This window comes from Rhamphochromis sp. 'chilingali' (genome assembly GCF_963969265.1).
Source record: "Rhamphochromis sp. 'chilingali' genome assembly, chromosome: 5".
NCBI lineage: Eukaryota > Metazoa > Chordata > Actinopteri > Cichliformes > Cichlidae > Rhamphochromis > Rhamphochromis sp. 'chilingali'.
The window spans coordinates 37,428,151-37,442,195 of record NC_137932.1 but is presented as its reverse complement, the minus strand read 5'-3'; the positions used below and the strand labels follow the sequence as shown (position 1 = coordinate 37,442,195).

General features: G+C 41.5%; 1 protein-coding gene across 1 annotated transcript in view; it reads left to right on the top strand.

Annotated features, from left to right (window-relative positions):
- The window catches only part of abca7 (ATP-binding cassette, sub-family A (ABC1), member 7), a 29,087-nt gene that overhangs the window by 2,018 nt on the left and 13,024 nt on the right, over positions 1 to 14,045 (top strand). The window contains exons 3-25 of the mRNA XM_080883247.1: positions 142 to 235; positions 1,456 to 1,597; positions 2,066 to 2,190; positions 3,387 to 3,505; positions 3,947 to 4,144; positions 4,233 to 4,325; positions 4,487 to 4,724; positions 4,912 to 5,051; positions 5,455 to 5,571; positions 5,671 to 5,868; positions 6,002 to 6,207; positions 6,443 to 6,619; positions 7,721 to 7,943; positions 8,138 to 8,359; positions 8,529 to 8,733; positions 8,999 to 9,112; positions 9,516 to 9,687; positions 9,920 to 10,051; positions 10,793 to 10,932; positions 11,041 to 11,178; positions 11,721 to 11,959; positions 12,124 to 12,181; positions 12,913 to 13,115. Coding sequence (XP_080739373.1) covers positions 142 to 235; positions 1,456 to 1,597; positions 2,066 to 2,190; positions 3,387 to 3,505; positions 3,947 to 4,144; positions 4,233 to 4,325; positions 4,487 to 4,724; positions 4,912 to 5,051; positions 5,455 to 5,571; positions 5,671 to 5,868; positions 6,002 to 6,207; positions 6,443 to 6,619; positions 7,721 to 7,943; positions 8,138 to 8,359; positions 8,529 to 8,733; positions 8,999 to 9,112; positions 9,516 to 9,687; positions 9,920 to 10,051; positions 10,793 to 10,932; positions 11,041 to 11,178; positions 11,721 to 11,959; positions 12,124 to 12,181; positions 12,913 to 13,115 — 3,693 coding nt within the window. The remainder of the gene's footprint in view (positions 1 to 141; positions 236 to 1,455; positions 1,598 to 2,065; positions 2,191 to 3,386; positions 3,506 to 3,946; positions 4,145 to 4,232; positions 4,326 to 4,486; positions 4,725 to 4,911; positions 5,052 to 5,454; positions 5,572 to 5,670; positions 5,869 to 6,001; positions 6,208 to 6,442; positions 6,620 to 7,720; positions 7,944 to 8,137; positions 8,360 to 8,528; positions 8,734 to 8,998; positions 9,113 to 9,515; positions 9,688 to 9,919; positions 10,052 to 10,792; positions 10,933 to 11,040; positions 11,179 to 11,720; positions 11,960 to 12,123; positions 12,182 to 12,912; positions 13,116 to 14,045) is intronic.

Genomic DNA, 14,045 nt, shown 5'->3' with positions numbered 1-14,045 from the left:
CAGTTTTCCGGTGTATACATCACCATCTGAAGTATCACAGCACTTATTTGTCAGTTTCATTGCTGGCTATAGTCCTGGCCCGTAAAGGTCACTGATCGTTTGACCTACTGTTAACACCTCTTATGCTCTCCTCTTGTGCAGATCCAGCTCATTATCGAGCTCCTCTGGCCTCTCTTCCTCTTCGTCATCCTTATCTCTGTCCGTCATTCGCACCCTCCTTACAAACAGAGCCAATGTGAGTGATGCTGGGATATTTGTGTCTCTTCACAAACACGCTTATACGTCTTAAAAATGGCCTTTTGCCAACTGGTTAAAGAGGATTAACTCACTCAGAGTGAGTCTTGTGCCACACACGCACATTTGTGTTCTTGACCTGCTTTGATTAGTTCTCTATAAACATGTAGTGACATAACGTAACCTAAGAAAACACAGCATGCCAGCTCAGAGTGTAATGGGCAGTTAGTCTGTGCATGATAAAGTTACATCTCACTAACTTTGAGTTTAAGAAGATGTAAACTAGACCAAACTAGACTAGATCTGTATCAAATATGAAACCTACACGAAATGTTTCCAAGTGCCTCCACTGGACCACAATCAGTAAGGCTGAACAAAGTTAAAGTTTTACATATATATACAGCCATGTGAGAAAGGTCGTCACAGGACTTTATGCAGTTCGGTAAAAAACTAAGCCCACCCATGACTCCTTAGCTTGTAGGTCCACATTTAGCAGCAATAACTTGAAGTAATCATTTCTCTTAGGGTTGTGGAGAGATTTTGTCACACTCTTCACAGCATTGCTGTTCATCACCTTTAGCGTCAATAAAGGTGGAGAACTGAACAAATCACCACCTATGAAGTTGAAGTTTGTTCAGATGAAACTTTACAAACCTGAGTTGTTTCACCATCTTCTTTTTATGGAAAAGAGGCTTTCTCGTGGCAACCCTTCCAAAACAAGACAAACTGTTTCAGTCTTTTTTAAATTGCACTAGCATGAACGTTAGCATTTAACACGCTAACTGAGACCTGTACAGTATGAGATGTAGCTCTTGGCTGTTTTGCAGTTTCTCTGAACATTGCATAGTCAGACCTTCCATTCAATTTTATTTATATAGCACTAAATCACAGCAACAGTCACGTCAATGCTCTTTATATTGTAAGGTAGACCCTACAATAATACATACAGAGAAAAACCCAACAATCACATGACCCCCTATGAGAAAGCACTTTGGCGACAGTGGCAAGGAAAAACTCACTTTTAACAGGAAGAAACAGGTGGATTTGCTGGGATGTCCACTAATGGGAAGATTGTGGCACTGTTTTAACACACAGCTGAATCCTAGGATAGGATGTTAGGATTATTGCTCAGTCTAGTACCTGGTGGATGTATTTTAGGTCACTTCTACAGTATTTTCATTGTTTTGTGGCTCAGGCTGATCTCCTTTTCTTTCCTTGTAGGTCACTTTCCAAACAAAGCCCTGCCGTCAGCAGGGACCTTGCCCTGGATTCAGGGCATTATCTGCAACATCAACAACCCTTGCTTCCACAGCCAGACACCAGGAGAGACACCCGGCCAAGTTGGCAACTTTAACAACTCCATGTAGGTAGATCGGAGATTAAAAACATGGCCAACCACCTAGAGTGGTGCAGTTTAGAGTAGGATCATTGCTTTAACGGTACAGTACTAGTATTCTGATTACAAGTGTTCTGAAACAAGAAAAACTGTAAGTAAAAGTATATTTTAGAAATAAAGCAACCTCACCTGCATCTTTCAGCTCATTTGCAAAAATGTGCATACATTGCACGACTTTATATAAACACATCCTATAGGAATAGTTTTAAAATATTTCTGAAGGAAATCAGAACACTTGTCTTCAGGCAATATGACGTAAAAGCTCACAGTTTTGCATTCTTTTACTGTACACAACAGTGTACAGTAAAGTAAGGCAAATTTAGGACTAGCAGGCAATATGATTGAATAGACTTGGTCTGTATACAAACATGAAGTCAGTGTTTGCTGTCATTAAGTATCACACACACTCTCAATCTCACTGTTGTTTTCCTCCAGACTGTCTCGGCTTCTAGTGGATGTCCAGGCCGTTCTGGCCTACAGTGGTAATCAGAGCTTCGCCGGCTTTCAGAAGCTAATGGAGAGCGTCCGGAAGCTGGGACAAAGAAGTGGAGCCCTGCCAAGTACTGCAGCTTGTTTCAATCTGTTGAAGCATTGATCCAAGGAATACATATTAAACTGAGGGCAAACTTTGAAGAGGAGCAGTTTAGAATTTCTTTCTTAAATGGGCACCATTAGCCAGAAAGAGTCATGAATAAGTACAGTCATTGTGGCAGAACATGAAGCTTTACATAAAGTCAATGTTTAGCTGGGGGTTTTTCTTTAGGTTTAGTTGCCATGTAGCTGCGCTTTATTCCCGCTTTTCACACAAATGCAAAAACCTTCTTTGTTTTTAAAAGAAATAGGGGGGAAAAACAAGAATTTATACAAAGAAAGGAATGTTGGATTAACTTTGATGTATCTGAGCAGGCCTTACTCAGTATGTGTACGCGTGGTTTAAGCACAGCTGAATGATTGTGTCTTATTGCTGTTGTGAAAGCAGGACATAGTGATTGCTTAGCTTGCCCTGCCTCGGTCATATTGAGTTACTTCCCCTGTTGAACAAGAGACTGAATGAAAGCAGGTTGTCAGTGTTTTGTTTTTCTACAGCAAGGCAAACATTAACATGTGCTCAGGTCTTAGTTTAAAGAACCTGCTGCACTGTTTCATTTGGGTAACTGTTTGGAAGGATGAAATTAATATTTAGTTAAACCTCACAGGAGACAAGTAGAAGAGAAAAAGAAGGTTATTCTTGGTGAACCAGTTTTAAATTTCTAGATAAGAAAAACAAAAATATAAGGAAGGAAGTTCAAATGATGAAGCCTGTATCGATGAGTTTATGTGAACAGAAATCATACAAGCAAACAATGGAGAAAGCTGCTGCACTGTTCTGTGACCTGCAAGTCATTAATAATGAACCAGTGACTGGAACCGGGCTTATTCTATTCTGCCTCCCTGTAGCTGGTCGCATTTTAACTTTATGAGTTTGTAATTGTGTTTTTTTACTCTCAGCAGCAGGAAAAATCGTTTTTTTAAAATAGAAAATAAGGCTAAAATCTATCAAACACGTCAGTATGAAAAGGAAGAAACTATCGGACGTCATGTGCTACCTGAAAAAACTACAAATTAACTGTGCTAACTTTAAGTTTAAAGTGTTGATACTGCAAACTCAGCTGCAAGCTCTATTCTAGATGTTAAGTGTTGATTCTAGCTTGGACTTTGATTTGTGGGGCTTTGTGGGGTTTTGGCTGTAATCTTAATCTGTGTATTTCCACTGCAGATCTCCCAGTAAAACAATACCTGAGACCAAATGAGACATTTTCCACCTTCCTCCTGACCAATGCCAGTATGTCACCTGTGAATGTGGACACACTGCTGAATGCTAGACTTAATTTTCAGGTTGGTTACCGGCTTAAATCACAAATAAACCCATTATCTGCTCTGTAGAACTAAAACTCTTTTGGCCTAAGTGGTTAATCCCTTTTAGGATTAAAGATATAAACCAATCTAATGTAAAATTTTACACAGAATAAATAACATTTATTACAGAGAGAAGAAGAAGAAGAAAGATATAATCCAAAATGAAAATAAGATTTCTGTCACTAACAAGTCTTTGAGGTGTTTGCTGCCACCAAAGTTACATTATGTGCTGAAAAGCAGTTACTGTAACTTGTTACAGGAAAGTCATGTAATTTGTGATGATATTTTAATGTAAACTGTTAGTTTTCCCTTTAAGGCATCACTGAATTTTTTTGTTGGGTCAGTAGCAAGCATATTACCTTTGTATTGTTTTTGTCTGATGGCCAAACATCCTTAAAAGAACGTTTTTGTCCACCCCAGACTACACTGGCTGTAGCGGAGATGCAGCTAAAGGACATGGTGTGTAATAGAAGTGTCCTAGAACAGCTGCTGACGGTGGATGGAGGAGAAACCGCCATGACTGATCTTCAGACCCAGATGTGTTACTTACCAGCTGATGTGCTGCAGGAGACCGAGCGCCTTTTCCTGTCTCAGCTCGACTTGACCAAGTTCTTGACGGTAAGCATGGGCTGATGGAGAAACCAGCGCAAAATTTAGTGAATTCAAAGCAGCACGAGTAACATGGGCCACCTCTTGTCCCTGTCAGAGAGACCGTCTAATGGCCAACGCTGGAGAACTCAGGGCCATCAGTCAGGCTGTCACCTCAGTTTCCCAGGAGCTCACTGCCCTCCTGGATGATGTAAGAGCACATTAGATTCAGTCTATATCTCTATCACACTGGACATGATCAGTTCAAGACCATCAGACCTTCATCATTTTTTGTCGTATTTCTCTCTCACCTGTTTTCGCCCTTCATTTCTGCCTCTTCTATGCTTCTTGTTCCTTCTTCACTTCTTTCAGATCTCCTCCCTCTCCAGTTTTGCAGACATGAGCGCAGCTCTTCGTGTCCTGTCTCCAGAAAATCGCACAGCAATGCCCAGAGAAAGTTTCAGAGCTTTTTCAAAGATCGTGTGCGGTCACCATGAACTTGACGGTGAACGCATCCCGTCCCTTAACTGGTATGAAGACAATGACATCAAGTCCTTTTTGGGCAAAAATGGCACAGAGGACGTGAATGTGGAACACAACAACAATACAAGTAAGACGCTGTGCAGTTTCTGTGGCAGGATGTTAATGGCAATATGTGCAGACAAGACCTGGCTTGAGGCCTTGATCCTTCTGTACTTCAGGGTGCACTTGCACCACTTAAATCAACACAACCCCACTGAGAAACACCTGTGTTGTTTAACGATTGTCCTGCTTGGCGGGTTTTTTGCTTCCTGCAGCTCCCTTCTGTAAAAATCTGATCCAGGCGCTGGAGTCCAACCCTTTGTCTCGCATTGTGTGGAGAGGAATCAAACCTTTGTTCATAGGAAAACTCCTCTACACACCCAACACTCCTGCAATCCAGCAAGTTATGAAAGAGGTACAGCAATCTTATACTCACTGTTTTATAAACAGAAGGTGTCTTCAGACCAGGATGTTTTAGGTTTTCATCCACAAAATTCAAACAATTTCCACAGTGTTTTTTTTTTTGTTCCTGTCTTCCTCCCCCCAACACCAACTACTCAGGGCACGTGGTTGCCCCTCCCTGGAGGTCTCTTCCTGTTAAAAAGGAGTTTTTCCTCTCCACGCTTGCCAAGTGTTTGCTCATAGAGGATTGTCTGATAGTTGGGGTTTTCCTTGTGTTATTTTAAGGTCTTTATCTTACAATATGACATTATATGAAAAAAAATTAAATTAAAAAGGAAACCTTGACTAATATTACCTTCTGTAAGATGTGTCAGACGTGACTTCTTAAGCTAACTTTAAGTTCGGTTCCGCTGAAGGTGAACAAAACATTTGAAGACCTGCAGATTATCCAGGAGCTAAATGAAGCCTGGCTTGAGGTGGGACCACAAATCAAGAGCTACATGGAGACCAGTGTGGAGGTTAAGATGCTACAGGTCAGACTTTCTCTCACTACAAGAGGAAAGAGTGAAATATATAGCATTTTTCAGCATTTTTCAGTCATAATAATGTGTCTGTGTATGTGTTTGCGATAGGATTTGTTAAGGCAGCCAGAGATTGCAGTACTGGTTAACCTGCGTTTGGAAGACACACCCTGGACAGCTTCACGCATCGCACGCTTCCTATCGACACCCTCTCCAGATATCCCACGGAGGCCCGGAGCGCCGCTGACCTGGCTGGACATCTACAATGACATAAACCAAACTATCTCCACTCTTGCACAAGTCACAGAGGTTCTCCTCCTTTGCTGTTATTTATTTTTAAATATTAATAAAATAGAAAAGTGAAGTTTGCTTAAAGCCTAATTCCACCTTCCTTGTGATTGTCTGTTTATATCTTCTGCATGTTTTCCTTCGTCTCCTGCAGTGCTTCTCTCAAAACAAACTGGAGGGGCTGGAAACTGAGGGTCAGCTGATTGAAAGAGCGCTGGAACTACTAGAGGACAGGCAGTTCTGGGCAGGTGTTGTTTTCCTGCTGCCCAACACTTCCTCGTCTGAGCTGCCCCCACATGTCACATACAAGATCCGTATGGACATTGATGATGTGACCCGCACCAGCAAGCTCAAAGACCGGTACTGAGAAGTACTGTTCCTGTTATAGTTCATTACTATCAGCAGTAGCTTATTCCTTTTAACCAACACTTTACAGCAGTTAAACACAGGGCTGCTCCTGCTGTTATTGTTTGTTCTGGATAATGCTGTAATTAAACTAACCATACTGAGACAGCCTCATCATGAAACAAGGAAGACCTTAGGACGGTTTCTCTAGCACTTTAATTCTTGATTTCATGATTTCTTTTAACTTCAGGTTTTGGGATCCGGGTCCAGCTGCTGACCCCTTCAGTGACATGCGTTATATTTGGGGTGGTTTCGTGTATGTTCAAGACCTGGTGGAGAGAGCGGTGAGCCGAGTGCTTACCGGGATTCGACAGACTACCGGCATCTACGTCCAGCAGATGCCCTACCCCTGCTATGTGGACGATGTGTGAGTGGCGTGCAGTTGTAAATGGATGTTGTGAACTTTCTTGATCTATAGTCGAGTTTTTCGTCTAGAGCAGCTGTAGGTGAGGAGAGAGAGTTATGCTGGATCCGAACAGAACTGAGAGGTCTCTGTTTAACCTGTCAGCCCCTGTCTCTGTGTTTCTGAGATAGCTGAATCTGCTGTCCTTGAGGGGAAACATTAAGCCATGACAACGAGGAAAATCTCTTTCATATCTCAAATTTATTCTCTTCCTTTTCAGTCATTCTGTAGATTTTTGCTTGGGATCATAAACTCGTAACTCAATTTGGGCCGAGCTTTAGCTGTAAGCAAATGGCTTCACATCTGACTCTAGAATACTTTGGTGGAGAGATGAGTTCATGGTCAACTCGGTGATTGCAAGGTGGACAGGCACCGTGGCTACCAAAAAAGTGTAAACCACTACTCCACCATCACCATGACCAGTTGGTTTAAGGTGTTAGTGCTGATGTGCTGTGTTTGGTTTTTGCCAGATGTGGTCCTGTGCATCGTGGCCAAACATCTCCGATTTGGTCTTTCCAAAGGACATTGTTCCAGAAGTCTTGTAACTTTGCAAACCAGCTTTGTGCTATCATCCCTTCCAAACAAGCCACACTTGTTCCATCCTTTTCTAATTCTGCTTTTATAAACTAACTTAAGCTAACTTATAAACTAATACTAAATGTATTAGAAAAATCATTAGAAGTAGTAGAACTAGTAGTACCTTTACTAAAGAAACCTGCTGAAGAGAGAAGCTGGAGAATAAACATGGACGAAAAGATAATTATAGGCACGATCCAAACAGAGTTAAAAAAAAATGTATAGAAAAAACCCAACTTAATATTTTACAGTGAGCTTGGTTTTTGGAAGCTGAGTATAATATCAGAGTGCAACAAGATCAGCTTCTTGTAATAACAAGTTGAGTGTCTGGGAGTTTCCGAGTTCATTTGATAGGGCTGTTGGAGTGCAGCTCAGGAAAGCCTTCATAATTGTCACATTTTTGTGTTTAACACTTGCTGCTGTAGCCTTCCGTGTATCACTGGTTTAACATCAGCACACACATTTCGTCTTTGGTTATTTTCCCCACAGTTTTCTTCGAGTGCTAAACCGCTCTCTGCCGCTTTTCATGACACTGGCGTGGATCTACTCTGTGGCCATGATCATCAAAGGTGTGGTGTACGAGAAGGAGGCGAGGCTGAAGGAAACCATGAGGATCATGGGTCTAGGAACTGGGACACTTTGGTTCAGCTGGTTCATCAGCAGCATAGTGCCATTCCTGATTTCTGCGGCACTGCTCATCGCTCTGCTCAAGGCAAGATGATGATCCGTCATCACACGCACACTACATTGCAACCCTGTAGGCTGAACAGGAAAATGTGAACATCACAAAGTCTGCAGTCATATTTTTTTTAAGTAATGAGAGAATTTTTCTAGTGGAAATGATTTGTGTATTAAAGTGTTTCATAGTTTCTCGTGATGACTAACATGTTTTGGGTTTTTTTGCAGTGGGGCGACATCTTGCCGTACAGCAACCCAGCCGTTATTTTTTTCTTCCTCACAGCTTTTGCCACCGCCACCATCATGCAGTGTTTCCTCATCAGCACCTTCTTTTCAAAGGCCAACCTGTCAGCTGCCTGCGGGGGACTCATCTACTTCGGACTCTACCTGCCTTACGTCCTGTGTGTCGCCTGGAGAGACCACCTCAACAGCACACACCGAATCTTAGCTGTAAGTAAAAAAAATGATAGGGTGCAGTCATCAGGGAACATTTTATAGGGAAAAGGAATCCCTTAATTGTTAAATATGAGCATGGGCCTTATGTGAGAGTGCTTAGTTTTATTTATGAATGTCAGTCAATGATTTAACAGGGTGTAATGTGACTGTCTGTTTCTCTCAGAGTTTCCTTTCTCCTGTGGCCTTTGGCTTTGGTTGTGAGTATTTCTCTCAGTATGAAGAGCAAGGTGTGGGCATTCAGTGGTACAACCTGCACTCCAGCCCTGTGGAGGGAGACCGATACAGCTTCACTGTCTCCATAGTTATGTTGTATGTGGATGCCTTCATCTATGCCATCGCTGCCTGGTACATCGAAGCAGTGTTTCCTGGTATGGATGTTTCCTGCTTTATCTTAGCTATGCTGTAGATATTTTACATCTGTTTATCTGTTAAAAAGTGCGAGACGACCACGGTCTTCTGTCCTGTGTCTCAAACTGGAAGCTTTTGTTTGTGTTTCACTTTATGTGTTTAGTTCAGAGACAAATTAAAGTTGTTCAGTGGCATAACATTGTAGCCACCACTGGCTATCTTTTTAAACACTGTAATGTTATCCTTTGGATGAATGTGTGCATAAGTTTGTGTTTTATACACCAGGTGAGTATGGGATCCCCAGGCCATGGTACTTCATCTTTCAGCTCAACTACTGGGGAGGTGTTCCCCTTGAAGCAGGCATGCCGATCCCCCCTGCACCTACAGAACAGAATGAAGGTACTGTTTCATTTTGCACTGCAGGTTCCCAAAGGAAGGCTCATTACTGTCACTTATCGTTTATATAAGGTGCTTTTTTATTGGACAGAGTTTTAGTAACCTGTCATCCTGCACCGTGATGACTTTTGAGCTCAGCTCTTTATGCCAGTTTAAAGACATTCCTGGCAAATTTGCAGTTTTAAGACCATTAAGTACAAATCAAGGTAATGAGATGAGACTATAAGCCAATTAATTAAAACGATTTTAGAAAACAAGGAGACTGAAGTTGAGCCTAGACCCATAATCCTTTTCAATTTGTTTTTTGTGTTCTTGCATTTGTTTTGTTGTTTTAAGGCATAATAATGTGCTGTTTTCCCTTCGCATATTCACAGATTTAATATTGCCTCTTTATACCTGTAATTAGATCACATTGAACCAGAACCCAGTAACATGATTCTGGGCGTAAGCGTCAGAAATCTGGTGAAAATCTACAAGAAGGGGGGGAAACTGGCCGTAAACCACCTGAACCTGAAGTTCTATGAGGGGCAGATCACTTCTTTCCTGGGCCACAATGGAGCCGGCAAAACCACCACCATGTAAGAGCAGCTAGCTGAAAGTTAGACTGTGGATCACAAACATAATTTACATGCAGAATTTTTGGAGCGTCATTAACTGAAATGTGGTTTTACAAACAAAGCTGTGGCTGTGCGGCTTCAAATTTTAAAATCACATTAGAATAAATGGTTAATGAGAGATGTGATTGTAGTTTCATGTAGATGGCACGTTGGGTCAGTATGGTTTTTTTTTAATGTGTCTGATGTTTGATAGATCTGTCCTGACCGGTCTGTTCCCACCCACCTCTGGGACCGTGTACATCAAAGGGATGGACATCCGCCATGACATGGACCTCATCAGGAGGACGCTGGGAGTTTGTCCCCAGCACAACGTCCTGTTTGACATGTAAGGCCTGCTCACAAGCTCTGATTGCAACTGATTTTATGTAGCTTGCATGTAGCTTCTTAAGTGGTTATTGTAATTTATTAAATTTATTTTCCTGATTGTTTAATGAAATGAAACACTTTAATTAGGAAAGAAAACTACCAAATTAGCTGTTTTGGCTATTCTTTAGCTTATAAATCGTTTCATGTTAGCTGAAAGTCAAAAAATTGAAATTTAATGAAACTTGTTTTACATCATTTGCACTCAGGTGCCTTTTAGAACTTGTTTTTTCACTTGTGGTTGAACATAATTTAAAAAGAGACAACAATGTACACTTCACTTGGGAAGGAATTGAGCTGTGAAAATTCTCACAGCTCTCTGTAGATGCAGATAAACTGTCAAACTGCATTTACAAGACTCCAAGGGCTATGTTTGTGACACGCGTCGCCTTTCATCACGTCACAATTGTAAACCAAAGTAAACGGCTAACATCATGCTGAAGTGGCCTCTGATTATCTTCGGGTGGCCCAGCCAAAGACTTAATCCCTATACACATTGATGGCAAGACCAGACGATGGCACTTAACAGATGCTTGAAGACATCTGCCAGGAAGAAGAATAAACAGCCTTTATTGAGACATACAAGGCCCGAGCTGCAACGTGTTGAAACAACGTTCAGAATACCTTTTTTTTTTTTATAGTGTAGACTGTTTTGATCAGATTTCTATTAAAGAGATATTTTCATATTTTCTCCTTCTTTCAGGCTGACGGTAGAGGAGCATGTGTGGTTTTATGGCTGTATGAAGGGTTTGTCTGAAGCAGAGGTGAAGGCGGAGCTGGACACTTTGCTGGAGGATGTCGGCCTCCTGCACAAGCGACACGAACAGACCAAAAACCTTTCAGGTAAAGTTACTAGTTTAACTCCAGTGTGTTGAGACTTTATGAATGAAAAACAACAGGTTTGTTTTTCAGTCAGTTTTCTTTTCAAGCTTGAAATTTTCCATTTGTCAGGCGGCATGCAGAGGAAGCTGTCTGTGGCGATAGCGTTTGTCGGAGGCTCAAAGGTGGTCGTCCTGGATGAACCTACAGCTGGGGTTGACCCGTACTCCCGCAGAGGGATCTGGGACCTGCTGCTCAAATACCGCAAAGGTGCTGTGAACAGTGTTTTCTGATCAGGGTTTGAGGGTGAGAAGAAAGCACATTTTAGCCAGGAGACTAAACGGTCATTTGTTGGTTCTTTGTTTAAAGATAACATTCTTCTTGTTATATTTAGTGGGAAACATGAAACCAAAAAGCAGACTAGCAGGCAAACTTAATAAACAGTAAAACTAGCCTTTATTTAGGCGAGACATAAAAATCCAACAAGCAGCAGAAACACAAAGGCTATTGATTCAAGTGGGGTGGAAAACACAGGCAGGCAAAGATGTGATTTAAGTGCACACTAGGGTAGTTGATGGCAATGGAAGACACCAGGGAACACATCTGAAACTAATCAGGGGAAAACAAGACAAAAGAACTAAAACTAAGTACAATGCACACAGGACAGGACAAATAAAACGGGAAGTAATTGAGCAAAGGAACCTTGATCCACATCTCTGTAAAGCCTGGATATGCTTGTCTTTCTTTCGAGATCTTTATTCTGAGACTTATAAGAAAATAAATCCCACTAACGTGCTCTCTTTCCCCCTCAGACCGGACCATCATCCTGTCCACCCACTACATGGACGAGGCAGAGTTGTTAGGTGACCGGATCGCCATCATCTCTCAGGGGAAGCTGTGCTGCTGTGGCTCACCGCTCTTCCTTAAATCCCAGCTGGGGTCTGGCTACTACCTCACTGTGGTGAAGAGGGAAGGACTGGACACCAGCACTCCCAGTAATTTCAGTATTTCCACCAGTACCAGCTCCAACAAGCTCCCTCCTCTCATCAAGGTTTGTTTTCATTTATATTCATCATATAAATGAAAGCAAATTTAAAGTTTTAATTCTTTATCTATTACCTTGCTGTTATATAGTTTTTATAATTTGCACATAAGTTTAAAGAAAGCACAGAAATGTGGAGTACTGAAAGAACCGTTCTCTGCTCTATGTTTCAGGACAGCGACTCGTCACTGAGTGAAGACACCGGGCTGGGAAGTGAGGATAGCAGCTCATGTGAGTGTAAACTACATTAATTGATCATTAGCAAGGTTGAGCACCAATGTAAAAGCAGACGTTTTGGTGGTTTGTTGGTCTGGAGCAAAGAAACTGCAATTATCATTTGCAGATGAGACCGAAACAAAAATATTAGCGCCACATTTGCGAAAACAAAGCACAACATTTCAGTACAAACACCTCATATCAACTGTCAGCACAGTGGTGGAGGGGTGATGATTTGAGCTTATTTTGAAGCCACGGGATGTGGCCATCACACCAAAAGCTTGGTCAAAACAAGAAAATGATCTCAGGACAACAGAACAGCTGAAAAACTGAAGAATCGAGGCTTTGCACTCGCCAAGTCCAGACCTCAACCTGATTGAAATGCTGTGACCTGTGCATAAATGAATGCACACAAACATCAATGAACTAAAGCAATTTTGTAATAAAAGTGGGTTTAAAATTCACCCACAACAATTTGAGAGACTGATAAAGTCTTATAGGAAATGGTTATTTCCATTTCTTGCTGTTAAGCTGGTTCTACAAACTATTTAGTCGTGGGCTGTGTCCGTGGACTTCCTCCTGTTTTGCATTAAACCTCTGAAGTTGCATTTTGTCGGGTTTATGTGTAGCTTTAAATATGTAGCTTACAATAGGAGAGACTGAAAATGTTGAGTACATGTTTGAAAACATCTTTAGAAGCAATTTAAAATCACATTCATCATCATCATCATCTTCATCATCTTCAGATTTGGCAGCTTTGCTGTCGCTGGTTCAACACCACATCCCTGGCGCCAGACTGGTGCAGGAGTCTAGACGTGAGGCGGTGATCAACCTGCCACAGACGGCCGCCAAAGACAGCAGCCTGGCCATCCTACTGATCGCACTGGACCAGAGACTGACTGAACTGGGAATCAGCAGCTACGGGCTGTCAGACAGCACGCTGGAGGAGGTGAGACAATGTTACAGTTACATTTCCCAGTTACATCACTGGAAAATATGAAACTAGGTCAGTGAGTGCTTGGTTGTGATAAAACTAGTATAAAAATCTCCTATTACACAGTAATCGATATAGTGAATGCACGGTCCACAAGGGTGACGTAAAAGTAAACTGATTGAATGGCGTATTATCCGTCTCTTCAGGAAGGCTGGATATTTGTGGAGCTGCCAGTAACAGGCTTAATATTAGCCTTCGATTAGCACTGATAGCAGATTTGTGGAGCCTGATAAGTCACATTTGCATGATTTACCTTCTCACTCTCTGCTCCTTTGCAAGGTTTCTGGATGCTCCCTTCACTGCCACCTGCTGTCTGCAGCTTACACCGTTAAGGAAATGCCTCAGTTTGAACTTAAAATTGCTTTGGCTGAGTTTTTATAAGAAACTCCTGCAACAGAGTGGAGTATCAAATGTCCTTTAACCCTTGTATGGTGTTCGGGTCTGTGAGACCCGTGTTCAGTTTTTTTCAAAAGAAAAATTAAACAATTAATTATTTTTTCACGTGTAAATGTGTTGTGTCTTTCCACTCACTCCACTTGATTATAACTGATTTATTTATAACATTTTATATAAAAGAAAAACGAGAAGCACATTAATTCATAAATGTGATCTAACAAAGGTAAAGGGAAAAAATTAACCATGTTTGCTGTTCATATGTCTTGTAATTGGGATGAAGTAAACATCTGTTGAGTAATTTAACATAAAATTGTTTGATAGTGTTAATTTGGAAAGCCAAAACTCTAGCGGGTCCACCAGACCCATGAACACTGGCTGAGTAACAAAAATACGAACACCACACAAGGGTTAAGACATTGTAGATTTCCACTGTTTCCACAAATAAAATGTTGTGGGGTTTATTTATTGTTTCTTTGTTTTCGTTTTCAC